The 15,694-nt window shown below is 32.7% G+C and overlaps 1 protein-coding gene across 7 annotated transcripts in view; it reads left to right on the top strand.

Annotated features, from left to right (window-relative positions):
- The window catches only part of LOC124954197 (E3 ubiquitin-protein ligase Rnf220-like), a 160,627-nt gene that overhangs the window by 141,857 nt on the left and 3,076 nt on the right, over positions 1–15,694 (top strand). For all 7 annotated transcript variants that reach the window (XM_047506795.1, XM_047506785.1, XM_047506765.1 and 4 more), the window contains 3 exons: positions 12,909–13,204; positions 13,590–13,860; positions 14,628–15,160. In XM_047506795.1, the coding sequence (XP_047362751.1) occupies positions 12,909–13,204; positions 13,590–13,860; positions 14,628–15,160 (1,100 nt within the window). The remainder of the gene's footprint in view (positions 1–12,908; positions 13,205–13,589; positions 13,861–14,627; positions 15,161–15,694) is intronic.

The raw sequence follows: 15,694 nt of genomic DNA, 5'->3' as shown, positions 1-15,694 counted from the left end.
GAAACGGAGAGTAAGAGCGGTGACGCGTGATTTTGCACATCGGCCAAAGGAAAGATTACCATCGTCTTGCTTTTTCCTAAAACTATGTTTCTCTCTCTCTCTCTCTCTCTCTCTCTCTCTCTCTCTCTCTCTCTCTTCCGTCGTACACGCATCAACGCACAAACTCTCAGATTCCGTGGTCGTATCCCTCGAAACCTCTTTGATATTAAGCTTAGGTACCTCCTACCTACGTTTCCCGTATCCATGAGGGGTGCGCAAAATCGTTTGGACTTTGTAGATATTCTATGATTCTCGTGAGATTCCTCGTGAGATCACGCACGAGGAAGAAAAACAATATTGTCCGTGAAAGAAAAAGAAAATTTTCTGAAAGATTTTACGTTCGTTCCTTTCTCTTTTCTTTCTTTCTTTGTTTTCTTTTTCTTTTTTTTTTCCTTTTTTTTTTCTTTCTTTTTTTCTTTTTTTTTTTATATACATGCTTCATCGAGAATTGTAAATTCTATCATGCAATATTCTTTTCTATATGATTTCTTTGAATTGAACGATTTACTTTTTACCTGCACCAAACACCTCTCCTCTCCTCTCCTCTCCTCTCATATCTTCTCCTCACCGCCCTTTAAGGTTTTTTTTTTGTTCGACATAAAAATTTAAAGAATGAGAGAAAGAGAGAGAAAAGGGACGAGGAGGGGGAGAGGAGGGAGTTTAGGAGGAGGGAGGAAGGAGAGTAAGAATTCGAAAGTAAAGAAAAATAAGGAAAAACGAAAAAAAAAAAAAAGAAAAAAAGAGGAAGAAAATTGGCGCTAGAGGATGAACTATTCGACACATATTCTTGAGTTTTCGTTGAATTATTAAAGATATTACTGCATGTCTTCTTGTCGTACATCGTTCTTCTCTAGATTGGCGTACCCAGGTGACACTTCCCGTCGTTCTTTTTTTTCTTTTTTTTTTCTTTTTTTATTCGTCAGCCTAACTGAGAAGAAAGAACATAGGGAGTCTCGAGGTTGTAAAAGCGAATTAGACGAGCTATCTCTCTCTCTCTCTCTCTCTCTCTCTCTCACTCTTTTTTCTCATGTTCATACAAAAAGATGTCTCCCGTCGTGTTTCAACCCTCCATCTACTCTTTCTCTTTCTCTCTCTCTCTCTCTCTCTCTCTTTCTTTCTGTTCTCTTCGCGTAAAAAAAAAAAAAAGGGATTCACAGCTCGTGCGAGACAAGAAATTTGTAGATGGTAGACGGAGACGAGATTTTCCGGTACGATAATATCTAGGGTGTGAACGATGCATTTGCAGAACGTTTCTTCCTCTTAGATGAATACAAAAAAGAATAAAGGAAAAAAGGAAATAAGATAATAATAAAAGGTATATCTACGATTAAAATCTTCATGTGTCCTTAGTTGATAAAACTTTTTTCAACCCCGCTTTTAAACCGGACATTTTTTACAATAGAATTACGAATTTCGATAGATCAAAATGTACACCAAGGAAAATGAGCTGATATTCTACGAGATAAGATCATAGTGAGAGAAAGAGAGTGAGAGAGAGATCGAGAGAGAGAGAGAGAGAGAGAGAGAGAGAGAGAGAAGTGAAGATACTCTGGTATGCATGAAAGGGCTCTTGTCTTTAGGTCCCTTTCACAGAATCCGCACTTACCGAACCTCGTATGTAGATTCGGGCACACCCTCCTCTCACCCCTCACCCTTATATCCTTAACTGCCGAACTTACGCTCTAGAATATCCAACCCGCAAACAACCGTCTCTCTCTCTCTCTCTCTCTCTCTCTCTATCTCTCTCTCTATCGTCTTCCTCTACATCTATTTAGGTAGGAAAAGCTTCTTCAGCTGTCTTCCTTCTCTCCACCCTACGAAAATTAGTTCAGACTCCTCTAAAGGAGGTAATAACGCTAGCATCGTAAAGCGAGCATCGTATTTGATAAAAATTCGCGAGAGAGAGAGAGAGAGAGAGAGAGAGAGAGAGAGAGAGAGAGAGAGTGAGAAAAAGAGAGATGAATAGTTTACTTATGGTCTATAAAAATATTTCGACAATAAATATAAAATAATTGTATAATTATTGATTTATTTAGAGAATAAAATTTATGAAGTAAGATTTAATAAAAAAAAAAAAAAAAAAAAAAAAAACTCGATAAAGTAAAATATCTGAATCTTTTTTTTTCCTTTTTTCCTTTTCTTTTTTTTTTTTTTTTTTGTTGTTTTGTTACATATAAATAATGAACGAATAAACGAACGCTCGTTGATACTATATGTACATAGGTAAAATAAAATGATTAGTATAAAAATAATGAAGTGTAAGGTATAGATAGATATTAAATTGTAATAATCTAAACGTTATTATTATAATATTGGGGATAACATTCAGCAGTACTATGTAAATAAAATGATTAGCATTAAAATAATTAAATAAATATAGATGGATATAAATTAAGTAATAATAACCTGACGTTATAATAATTCGATCGATCGTAGTCGTATTCCAACTCTCAACGCGTAGTTCCCAATTGTTAAGAACGCTTCGTTACGTCTCGTTATCGTGACTGAAATTATTAATAAAACGATCGTTACGGTCGATTTAGAAATGGGGGTGGTGGTGATGGGGGGGGGGAAGGGGGGAAGGGGGGGGGGGAAACACAGCTATAATCCTCCATTCGACATTAACGATAAATGTTCTTCGATAGAGACTAAATATCAGAGCGAGAAAGTGATCCTAAGAGAAAGTATAACGAATGTTTAGGTTTAAAAAGAAAAGAAAAAAAAATATATACATATATATATATAAATGACGTCAATTATACGATAAGCAGATATATAGCATTGAGTTGGTTAAGTTACAACGACGTCTTTTCTTTAAAAAAAAAAAAAAAAAAAAAAAAAAAAAAAAAAAAAAAAAAAAAAAAAAAAAAAGGAAAAGAAAAAAAAAAACTTCTTATAGATATATAAAAAAGAAATGAAAGATAAAAAAGGAAAAAAAGAAAAAAATATATGACACGATACGAGTCCAAATAATCAAAGAGACGTATAAATAAATAAACAAATAAATAATGAGAAAATTGGCGAATACTTACCTACAGTGAGATCATAAAAATTCGATTGCATATGGTCTCATATATTATTTTATTTATTGTCTCGATCACATAAGTATCTCGATCGTTTTCAAGTAAAAGGATACAAATGTTCCTTCGGAGTTAATGAGTTTGCTCGGCAGAAGCAATATAGTTTGCAAGCCTTACTTGAGGCAGTTGTAATATTTTCTCTCTCTCTCTCTCTCCCTCTCTCTCTCTCTCTTTCTCTCTCTCTCTCTCTCTCTTTATCTTTCTTTCTCTTTCATTTTTCTCATTGATCCAAACGAAGGAACCAGTCCCTAAATATGTCAGGATGGATCATTCGCCGAGCTTGATAATCGCCGTTCATCCGAACCATCCCAAAGATCTCTCAACGCGTACTTACTTAAACGCACCACGATTAAGTCTATCTACCTGCCGGTCGTGACAAGGCGAGACCGTTAAGATCCGATTATCGTAAATCCACGTCGATACGACTAACAGAGACTGCCAGAGAGATATCGAGATGATGCAGGGACTCGCACGTGAACTGGAAGATTCGTACGAAAGAGAAGGAAAAGAGGGAAAGAGAAAGAGAGATAGAGAGAGATAGAGAGAGAGAGAGACATCGTAATCACCGGTTAGTTAAGCCAATATTGTTTGTGCCACGGAAAGAAACTGGTTAAAATACCGAGTCCAACGAATAAGATTTTATCATCATTTTACAGCTCTCTTGGTATTTTATAGTTCCAGTACGTTTATTATAAAATCTTTCGAAGATCAAAAGATGGAAATTAAGATTCAAGAGAAGGAAGATCGTTCGCCATACTTTAGCGAATTCTTGAATGACAGTTGAACGAAAAAGAGAGAGAAAGAGAGAGAAAGAGAGAAAAGAATCAGAGAAATAGAGAGAGAGAGAGAGAGAGAGAGAGATAAGGAACGAGGATCGTGATAAAAAAGAAAAATGAGCAAATCTTCGAGAAGTCTTATAGTTAGGTGCAACAAGTTCCAACTAAATATCGTAAAGGTTGTCTCGTCAAGTGGATGATTTCGAATGCCGAGGAGTAGTCATGAAAGGAGAAAGAGGAGAGGTAATCGCGATAATGCGAGGATCGCGAGGGCCAAAGAGGTTAAGGGCTATTTAATTAGCACTAAACGCTGGGATTTACATCGGAAGTAGCTACCCTAGGGAACGACGACCCGTGATCACGTTGAACGTAAAACTGTGAAGATGTGTACCGATATTTGAAATGACTCCACCTTCTCGTCATCCTCCTCCTCCTCCTCCTCCTCCTCCTCCTCCTCCTCCTCCTCCTCCTCCTTCACCTCCTCTTTCCCTTTAGTCACAACCGACGAATAAAATACGAAAGAAAATTGCTTTTGTTACTTTCAACATATGAGTTGGCGCATGCCAACTGGAAAATTTTTACGAGATATCATCGGGAATATGAATAAATGAATAAATTAATAAATAAATTAATTAATTAATAAATAAATAATAAATAATATAAATTAATTAATTCATTTATTTATTTATTTATTTATTTATTCATTAAATATAAATAATAAATAAATAATAAATAACATAAATATAAGTAATAAATAAATAATTAAAATTAATTAACGATTATTCGCGATCCTTTTCGTTTCTTTCTTTTTTCTTCTTCTTCCTCTTCTTTTTTGCTTTTTTTTTTTTTTTTTTTTTTTTTTTTTTTTTTTGTTTTTTTTTTACTCCTTTTCAAATCTCCCTAGATGAAATCGATGATACGGGATAGAGTATATCTTATCTCTATGTCGACGTCATGGAAATAGAAAAAATTTGTCTTTTTCTCTGACTACCGACGACAACGACAACGACAACGACAACCAACAACAACGACGACGACGACGACGAAATCGTTTGACAGGACGAACGAATGCAACCTGTGAATTATTTCTCAAGGGAACGAACGATACCGACAACGTTGAATATTCTCGACGAAGGGTGAGGGGAAGGGGCGGATGCGTAACTCGCCATCGACACTTTCCCGAGTCCGTCAACAACGGAAAATTCAATGGAAATAATCATTGCCGATCGATCTAATCTAATACCTAATCGAGGACTCGTGTTACGATCCGTACAAACGTTCCGACGGATGTCGGAATTGTTACGATCTGCAAGTGAAACGTTTGAAATTTTCATGAGTCTGGAAATCTCGAAATGGGTATGGTATAATACTTTCGCAAAAGGGGGATGGTAGTGTATTGAATAAAATAGAGAAAAAAAAAAGGGGGAGAAAAAATGGAATGAAATAAAATAAAAGAAGAGGAAAGAAAAAAGAAAAAAGAGTGAAAGAGAGAGAGAGAGAGAGAGAGAGAGAGATGATAAGTAACCTTCGTGTAAATTTCAACTAAAAGAAAAGAGAGAGAGATTTTTGGTGCGAATGGAGAGAGAGAGAGAGAGAGAGAGAGGGATGGTGTTCGTGGTAACTCTACGAAGCAGCCCATAACCCACACCATCGAGACGACAACAGTTGTGGTTAAATGCCTCGACGTCCGTTGGTGGTGGCCGTGTGCCATCACTCCCTTCTCCTTTCACCCTTCTCTCTCTCTCTTTCTCTTTCTTTCTTTCTTTCTCTCTCTCTCTCTCTCTCTCTCTCTCTCTCTCTGTATCTCCGTCTTTCTCTGTGCACATACCGTTTCAAGACACCCTCAACGAGCATTCGCGTACAAGCAGAAATTCGACGACGTCTAACTCTTTCCTCGCTTGTTCCAACATACCCGAAAGGCATCGGTAATATGAATGAAAGAGAGAGAGAGAGAGAGAGAGAGAGAGAGTACGGAAGGGTGGAAGGTCCTCCAGGGAGCCATGGACCAACCGCTCGTGGTGTGGAAGGCACTTATTTAATTAAAACCGGATTATACGTGGGTAGGGTGCCACCGTTAGGAGCATCATACGTTCCTAACCGCCGTACTTCCAGCATCGATACGTACTAATTATGCCGCCTCTACTAATTGCTCCATCCGGATTATGGTCTTTCATCGTAGATATCGGTTGAGTGTCGATTCCAAAAAGACATATTCGTTAGCGGAGTTATCAAATCTCTTACATACGTCTTTACGGATAAATGATTAATATAATTTTAAATAGTAAATAAATTGAACGATAAATTCATTAATTATATCATTTAATGAATCTAAATACGTACATATGTAAATAGATATATATATATATATATATTTTTTTTTTTTTTAAATGTCATCGTACTAAAAACTTCGTCTTTAATACGATATTTTCTTCCTTGCGTGAAAAGTGACTCTTCGCGAAGTTTGTTCTTTTTTTCTTTTTTTCTTTTTTTCTTTTCTTTTTCAAGCTTCTCTTCTCCAAGTTTTTCTTTTTTTCTTTCTATCCTTCTTCTTTTTTCCAGATAGAATTTGTTCTCTTTTTCTTTTTTCTTTTCCTTCTTTTATCTTTTCGTTTTCTTTTTTTTTTTTCGCGTAGAATTAATAATACAAGTACGACGGTATCGAACGAATGAAATCGGGGGAAAAAAAAAAGAAAAAAAAAAAAGAAAAATATTATATACCGTATTACGATGTTTTAAATAAGACTTTATTAGAAAAAAAAAAAAAAAAAAAAAAAAAAAAAAAAAAAAAAAAAAAGAAAAAAATCAATGTTAACGATATACGTATACGTATGTATGTTGATATATCTTTTATGTTTTACGAGCTAACCGACGCGATAATTTTCACTCATTTATATTTTATATACAACAAAGGAAGTTAGATATATATCTAAACAAGTCGAATGAATATACATGAAGAGATAAGAGTTAATTTTCTGTGGAGAATCGAGAAATGTGAGGAAAAAGAAAACAGAGAGAGAGAGAGAGAAAGAGAGAAAGAAAGAAGAAGAAATATATAATGCACAAGTACTTAATATACAATTTTCTTTCATTCGAAAGGATGAAAATAAAATTAAAATAAAAGGAAGAAAAAATAAAATGAAATAAAATAAAAGAGGATAGTAGTGAATTTTCATATGATTCGGACGATAAAATTTTCTCTTTTCATTCGAGCATCCCATCCGAGTTAGAAATCAGGATTCACCCCTTTCCTACGACCCCAACCAGCCAAGTCTCTCTCTCTCTCTCTCTCTCTCTCTCTCTCTCTCTTTTTCTTTGTCTCTCTCTCTTTCTCTCTCTTCTCCCTTCTCTCGCCCTTCGAGTTCGCGTTGATGTTCTCTATTAAATCAAAGAGGCATTCACATGGCGGCCGATGCGCCAGGAATCCAAATCGAGGCCATAAACCCGGAAAGGCGGAGCTCGAATTGCAGCCAAATGTCTCTCGTTCGCCATTCTACGAAGCGACGACGACTTTCGGTGTAACCGTTAAAACTCCACCCCCTTCTACTTTCTTCTTTGTATATATATATATATATGTACTTACTTATATACATTCATATTTATATATCTGGAAAGCTTCCTGTAAAAAGAACGCCAAAGTCTGATGCAAAATTTGATAATACTCTTATCCGTTTTTGTTTTATTAAAAAAAAAAAAAAAAAAAAAAAAATTAAAAAATTAAAAAATAAAGAAACAAGAAGGAGAAAAAAATATCTAATAAAATTAATATGAACTTTGTAAATCCTTCTCTCGAATGAGACGTAAAATTATTTTTTGAAACGCAAAACTTGTCGCAAAATTTTGACACAATCCTCATCTCCGTTTGCGTTTTATAAAAAGAAAGAAGGAAAAAGAAAAAAAAAAAAAGAAAAGACAAAGATCTAATAAAATTAATAGAAAAATTCTAAACATTTAAACGTAAAAGAAAATTTGTTTAATACTTAAATATTTGTTCGTTTTTAAAAAGAAAAAGTCTAATAAAATTGATATAACAATTATTGCACTTTCAATAATGCTCAATGAAAATTCGTTATGCGCGAATTATAATTATCTAAATATATATTTTCTTAACTGTAAATTTTTCTAATCATTTTTAATTCATCATATATAGAACGACATAATATGATTCTCCTTTAACAGCTTAACAAGTATTATTAATGATAAATCGATAAGAGTAAAACTCGTTATCTCTCACACAAGTCATATGTACTTACGTCCTCGATGAAGCCATCATCCTTGCAGTTGTCTTATCTCCCCTCTATCATTTTTTTGCAAAGCGTGACCGGAAACCTGCTGGTAAAGTGACGTTTAATCACTTTCAGAAGGACTTCCGTCGGTCGGAAACAAATTTGACGAAAAACTCGCCATCCCTTTTGAACTTTTCGACATTTATTTTATTAATCGTTAATAAAATATTTTACGTCAATTTAAACATCGCTCACCATATTTTTCCCGATAAAATCGCGAAATTGAAATATTTTTTTTCTTTTTCTTCTTCTTCTTCTTCTTCTTATTATTATTATTATTAATTAGAATTATTCATGATGATACGGGGAAAATAAAACAATGTATGAAATATTACACGTGTAATGTGTGTATAAAATAATAATCCTTCATTATATCTTCATAGAATGTAAACGTTATTTATTTATTTATTTACAATTTTTACTCTATAACATTACGAAAAAAGATATATATATATATATATATATATATTTTCTTTTATTATTAATATATTATTATTTTATAAAACATTTTATGAATGTATTCATAATATACGTGTAAACAAAAAAATTTTTTCTTCGAATTTTTCCGTCGATTTAAACATTACTTATTTACAATTTTTACACTACGATATTACGAAATAATAAAATTTATATATATATATATATATATATATATATATATATACATTTTATTAATAATCATGATTATTTAAAAAGATATCGAAAATAAAAAAAAAAGAATATAAATAGAATATACTCGTAATATGCGTATAGAAAAACATCCCATTTTTATTTCACGGTCGATTTAAATATTACCAATTTACAATTTTTATATTAAAAAATAACGACGTAAAAATAATGTTATTTCTTCTCTCTCTCTTTCTCTCTCTCTCTCTCTCTCTCTCTCTTTTCATTAATAACTATGATTATTTATGTAGATACCGAACAGAAATAAAAAAACAAAAAATAAATAAATATGATACATTCGTAATATGCTTATAATAGAAAAATACATTTTCTTTTTTTTCTTTTTATCTTTTTTTTTTTTTTTCCTGAGAAAAGAAGAAAAGAGCAAGTTCGCACCCACGTACCAACCATGAAAGGACAAGGTTGTCTCTTTTAATATCGAGATAGTAGCTCAACGAGTTTTCGCCGTTTTTATTTCGTTCGTTCCGGAGATGGTTGGTAGGCGTCCCGACGGCCCTCTTTTTAATTAAAGATACGCGTCGACCGCTCTATCTCTCCGCTCGCTAAAGCCAACACGTTGTCCTCTTCGTCTCTCTCTCTTTCTCTCTCTCTCTCTCTCTCTCTCTCTCTCTCTCTCTTTGTCTCTGTCTGTCTGTCTGTCTGTCTTTTTCTCTAACTCTATCTATCTATCTTTCAACAGAGCTAAATGTAAATGATAGCGTGGTTATGTTCACGGCACGTTGAGATAAGAGGAGGAAAAGAAAAGAGGAAGTTTAAGTGGGGGAAGGTTCTTCTTCGGCAGGTGAAGAAAAGAAATAAAAAGGCAAGAGAAAGATAGAGGACGAGGGAGGAAGAAAGAAAAAGAAGAAGAAGTAGGGGAAGAAGAAGAAAAAAGAGAGAGAGAGAGAGAGGAAGGAATATAAAAAAAAAAGAAGAAAAAATAAATAAAAGAAATAAGGAACTATGGCTGCGGCTTAGCCACCTGCTACTATACTCCCTCCTACTTTTCACTCCTTATTTTCAACCCCTTAAAAGAAGATGACCCTCCTCCTCTTCCGTTAATTATGTCGACCCTCGAAAAAAAAGAAGAAGAAGAAGAAGTCGTATCTTCGTTCACTAGATGGTAACCGTTGTAGGGTATCTCTTGTGATAATGGACGAGCTTATTTTCTTCTTAAGTACATAACGTCGCATATTTAAAATGTATTTTTCTCCTTCTTTAGATCGATAAACAGGATTTGTTTATTCTAATATTCGAACATAATGAGGATTATAATGATTGAAATAATATAAGTGGGGATGATATTATTGAGAAATGAAATACGAATAAATACGTAATATTATATATATATATATATATATATATATATATATATATATATTGTATATATTCCATATAATTATCTATATTATCTGTATATATTTTATTAATATTATTAATATAATATATATATATATATATATATATATATATATATATATATATATAAAGAAAATAAGTAAACGTGTGTATAAGAATAAATGAAGCAATGAAAACATAAAGGAAAAAAAAGAGAGAGAGAGAGAGAGAGAGAGAAAAGAATCTAATCGAGAGAAGATCGTTTTCTAAAAGTACGGAATACTCCTCTCATGATTATTTCCCATCGAACTCCATACGACTGCAACAGTGGAAGGGGGTGTAGTGGGTGGGGATGATACTAAAATGGAGAGGGTGTCTCGTTCAATAAAGGAAAGAAGAAAGGAATATCGAGTACGAAGGCACGTACATAAATTTGCCCGGTGTATCTAATTGAATGGGGAAACGAAGGAAAGGAAAGGATATGCTGGTAAGCGAGTTTAAAGGACAAAGAGAATGAAAAGAAAAGGAGAAGAAAAGAGGGCGGATGGACGAAGAAAAAGGAGGAAAAGTAAGAGGAGGTGGAGGAGGAGGAGGAGGAGGAGGAGGAGGTGGTGATGCTGGTGAAGAAAGAAAAAGAGAGGGGGGAAAAAAGATGGACTGATGAGAAAGTTTGCGTAGAAAAAAGAGATAGGAAATATTTGAGATGGATGAGAAAGAAACAAGAATGGTAATACTTTAACGAATACCATACTGATATAATACTAATAAACGTCAACTCTTGATAAGATCAAAATTGGAAAATATTTATCTCTAATATATAAACTTATTTCAAATAATTTGTATTTATCTACACACATATATATATATATATATATATATATATATATATATATATATATATATATATAAACTTAACTTATAGATAAAATAACATATGATTGTGGGTATATAAATGGCGTATGATTTATCGAAAAGAAAATAAAGATGGTATAATGAAGAAGAGGATGAGGAAGAGGAAGGACGGAAATAATATTGAACGAATACCATACTGACGTGATCTAAATAAACGTCGACTGTGACGATATGATAAAAATTGAAATGTCTAGTCTTTAACCTTCTTCAAATATATAAATTTATAAATAAAAATTAAAAAGTGTATCGTATCGCTCGTGTTATCATGTTATGGTCGAAACAATGAAAAGTATGCTTACGCAAGCCAATCGTTTATTTCGACAAAAGGTTCTCTCATCCTTTCTTCCCATCCTTTCTTCCCATCCTTTCTTCTCTTCCTTCCTTTCTTCTTATGGTGTCTCGTCTTCTTCACGAAGACAAGCTTGACTCACGCCGAATGTTATCCGTCGACTGAACGACCGAGAGTTAGTCTCTCTCTTTCTCTCTCTCTCTCTCTCTCTCTCTCTCTCTCTATTTCTCTCTCTCTCTCTCTCTCTCTCTCTCTCTCTCTCTCTCTCTTTCGCTCTCTACGTTGTAGCCGAAGGTCGAGTTGTAAAAACAAGCAAGCGTCTTCAGAATTCTTTGTTTACGTTTTGGGTAAAACTTATGTACGTGTATGTAAGTACTTATATATATATATATGTTCACGCACGTGTATAATTTTTTATTATATATATTTATATATATATATATATATATATATATATATATATATATATATATATATATATATATATATAAAGAAAGTATACTTTCTTCAACCTTCTGTCCTTTGTTATTTACAAATCAAATTCTTTTATGACCTACAAATCGAGCCATTAAGATTTGGAAGAGAAACGGACAGTATGAAAAATAACATAGAAGAGAAAGGTAACATAAGAGCTAATATGAAAATTTATAAAAGTTATTAAATAAAATATAAACATGCGAACTAGAATAAACGTAAATTATCGTTTCTTTGTTCACAGAGAAACTGATTTTCTTTTATCACTTCACCTTACCTATTCGAGGTATTATATATATATATATTATATTTATTATATATTATATATATATATATACACACACTTTATTTATTACATATTTTATTAATATGTATACATAAATATTTTACGACATTCTTTCATCCATTTCATTCTATCCTTCTTTTTTTTTTCGATAATTAAATCGATAAGATGATAAAAAATGTCTATCGTTATGAGTCAAGAGAACGTATTAAAAATAGAGAATAATAATAATAATAATTATTATTATTATTATTAGTATTATTATTATTGTTATTATTATTTCTTTTTCTTGTTAAAACGGATTATTTTTATTCTTTGATCGAGTGAGAACGCCTATGAAATATTTTTAGAGGCCTCGATTTCTCTTTTACAAGATCCAAGCGGAGAGAAAGATTTTTTGTTTACATTACTTTTCCAACCAAAATTCCACGCGGGTCGTCAAATAAACGAGGGCAAACAAATCCGTGCGTTACTCTCGCTTGATGTCTCGCATCTGCTGATCTCGCTTATCCCGCGATAGAATGTTTTAGTTTAAAAAAGATATATATATATATATATATATATATATACACATACGTGTACGTATATATCTATTTATGTATATAGATACATAAGTAAGTAGATTCACTTAGATTATAGATTTAAGTTAAAATTATCAGCATTGAAAAATCAAAGATAAGACATTTTTAATGATCCCATTTGTTTCGTTCTATTTTTCTATATCTTCTTTTTTTTTTTGTTTTTCCTTTTTCTTGTTTCTGTCAAAAGGCAAAAAGAAATTCCCTTCGGATCCGTCGTGTTGTCCGGTATGTGGCGTTACAGTGAGACCGCAGGAACTCGAGCAACATTTTGCTCAAGAACTCGATCGACTTTATAAAATCTCGTCAGCGTCGTCACGACCACGGCCACCGAGGTCTACTTTACCACCAGTTCATCCTCAGGATCATCCGCATGGACCGATGTTACATGCTCCGTCGGCTGCCGAGGGTCCACCACATGGAACACCTCATCAGACACCTCAGGGTAGATGGGAGACCTATAAAAGAATCAAGGCGAATAGACAGGTCAATTATTGTAATATAATCATTTGATTTATGAAAGGGACAAGAAAAAAAAAACAAACAAAAAAAGAAAAGAAAAAAGAGGAAAGAAAAAATTTTTATTTAATCCAAAATATATATATATATATATATATATATTTTTTTTTTATTTTATTTTAGAATTAGATTTATTTCTATTCTTTCTTTTTTTCTTTTTTTCTTCCCCCCCCCCTTCCTCCCTTTAATTTTAACTATTAAGAGAGTATATGTTAGAGAGTAAACGTTATCCTGATCTTTCTTTTTTTTTCTTTTTTATCAAATTAAATGAGAAACAAAAAAGATTTATTACATATATAGGTATTATACAATTTGAAAATGAAATTATTTCTTTATTTCGTTTTATTATTAGGCAAGGATTCGCGTGAAGAATAGAAAGAGAAAAGCGGACGAGCCAACGTGTCCAGTTTGTAGCGAGAGACTGTCTGGTACTCCGGAAGAATTGAATCAGCATGTTGAACGTTGTTTAAACAAGCACAACAATGGTAATCCAGCAGGACAACACTCGAATCTCGATGAAGAAGAAGTCGACGTTGAGGGTGACGCGGAAACCTTCGAAGAGTATGAATGGGCAGGTCAAAGAAGAGTTCGGGCAACGTCAATGCTCGTTGGTGGATTTTCTGGTGAGCTTTTTCTATCTCTAATCGTTTAATAAATTTCTTTTCTTCCTTTTCTCTTTTTCCTTTTTTTTTTTTTTCTCACTTTAGAAAATCACTATTAAAACATTACGGACAAATAAAATGAGATATTTCAAATATATTATCTATAATATTTCGTGTAAATAATTATAAAGAAAATAATAAAGTTCTATAAGTTATTTAATTATTTCAAATCATTCTCGTAACTTTAAATAGATAATAAGATTTATCGTTTTATTAATAAATTATCGGATAATTTGATGTTGTTTTTCTTTTTTCTTTTTTTTTTTTTTTTTTTTTTTTTCTTTCTTTTCTTTTCTTTTCTCTAATAACGACCATAAATTAATAAAAAAATAAAAAATAAATATTAAGAGTAGTAATATCTACGTAGAAAAATACATTTGATCGTCATATTAAGTAATAAAATGTCTAACTTATAATTAACACTTATATTTTACTTTATATTAACTTGACTAATATAATTTATATTAACTAATATAACATTAATAACAATAATAAGATAAAAATCAATATAAATTATTAGTTTGACATACTTTTAACTTAAATAAACAATTATATTGATTTAACTCATATAACATTATTAATGTAATATGATTAAATTATAATTATAAAAGTGATAAGAAAGATCTTCCGATTTTATTCGTTCGTAAGGAGAGAGAAAAAAAGAAGAAAAAAAGAAACAAAAACAAAAAAAAAATACCTCCTACATATATGAAAAATGATCAAATTAGCTGCTGGTTTGGCGACATCCTCGAGCAATCGTGGTTCCGGTGGTGGTGGCGGTGGAGGAGGAGGAGGAGGAGGAGGAGGAGGAGGAGGGGGAGGGGGCGGTGGTGGTGGTGATGGTGGAAATCAGCAAGACGAGGAAGACGTAGACCTGGTCGTCGATGGTGACGACGTTGCGGAATTTGGACCGGCACAATATTCCGAGGCCGATGTTATCGCTCCAAGGATCGATGGTACACCGAGGGAACAAAAGGAGAGGGACGCACTTAGAGAAGCTGTAATATCACCAAACGCACCCCACACTCCTCATTCCGATCAGCTGACGCAAGGGTTGCTCGAGGTCAAGCCGGAACCGGGTACCACGACCACAACAAGCTCATCGACGCCTATTCCTGGCCAACAAAACGAACTCGATGAAAATGTTTCATCTTCACCAAGGAGGGATGGCGAAACCCCTGTCGTCGAAGCTCTTCGAGGAAGGATCAAGGAACTCGAGGCTGAAATGCGTGGTCAACCATTCAAGTGTCTAATTTGCATGGTTAGTTATTATGATATTTTTTTAACGTCTTCTTTCGCAAAATGAAAATTAAATAATAATAAACGACGATATATTATTATGTAAAACAAAAATTTAAGAAATGTGATGGAATAATATAAATTGCTTTTTAAAATTCTCGTTTAAAATGAAACATTCAAATAAACATTGTAGAATGTATATAAAGTTTCTTACATTTGCTTTTGAATTGCGTCATTGCAACGATTTAAGATTAGAACGTATGGAATTTAATTAGATTGGCTTCTGAAAGAAATTATATTTTGTTCGATGAACAGAAAAAGATTTTTTTTTTCCGTCATTCAATGATATTGAATAATTCGTAATTATAGGGAAATTTGTCACGAGTATAAAAAAAGAAATGAAGACTCTATCGTCTGCTTTTTTTTTCTTTTTTTTTTTTTCTTTTTTTTTTTCTCTCTCTATGAGATTAATTATTATGACAGAAGTTAAGTATTGGAAAGTTTAGCCTAACGTGTGTTTTTGTCAGACAAATTAAGTGGGTTTTTTTTTTCTCTT

This window comes from Vespa velutina, chromosome 1, assembly GCF_912470025.1.
Source record: "Vespa velutina chromosome 1, iVesVel2.1, whole genome shotgun sequence".
NCBI lineage: Eukaryota > Metazoa > Arthropoda > Insecta > Hymenoptera > Vespidae > Vespa > Vespa velutina.
Note: the sequence above shows the minus strand (reverse complement) of the source record. Positions and strands in the feature narration are given on the sequence as shown.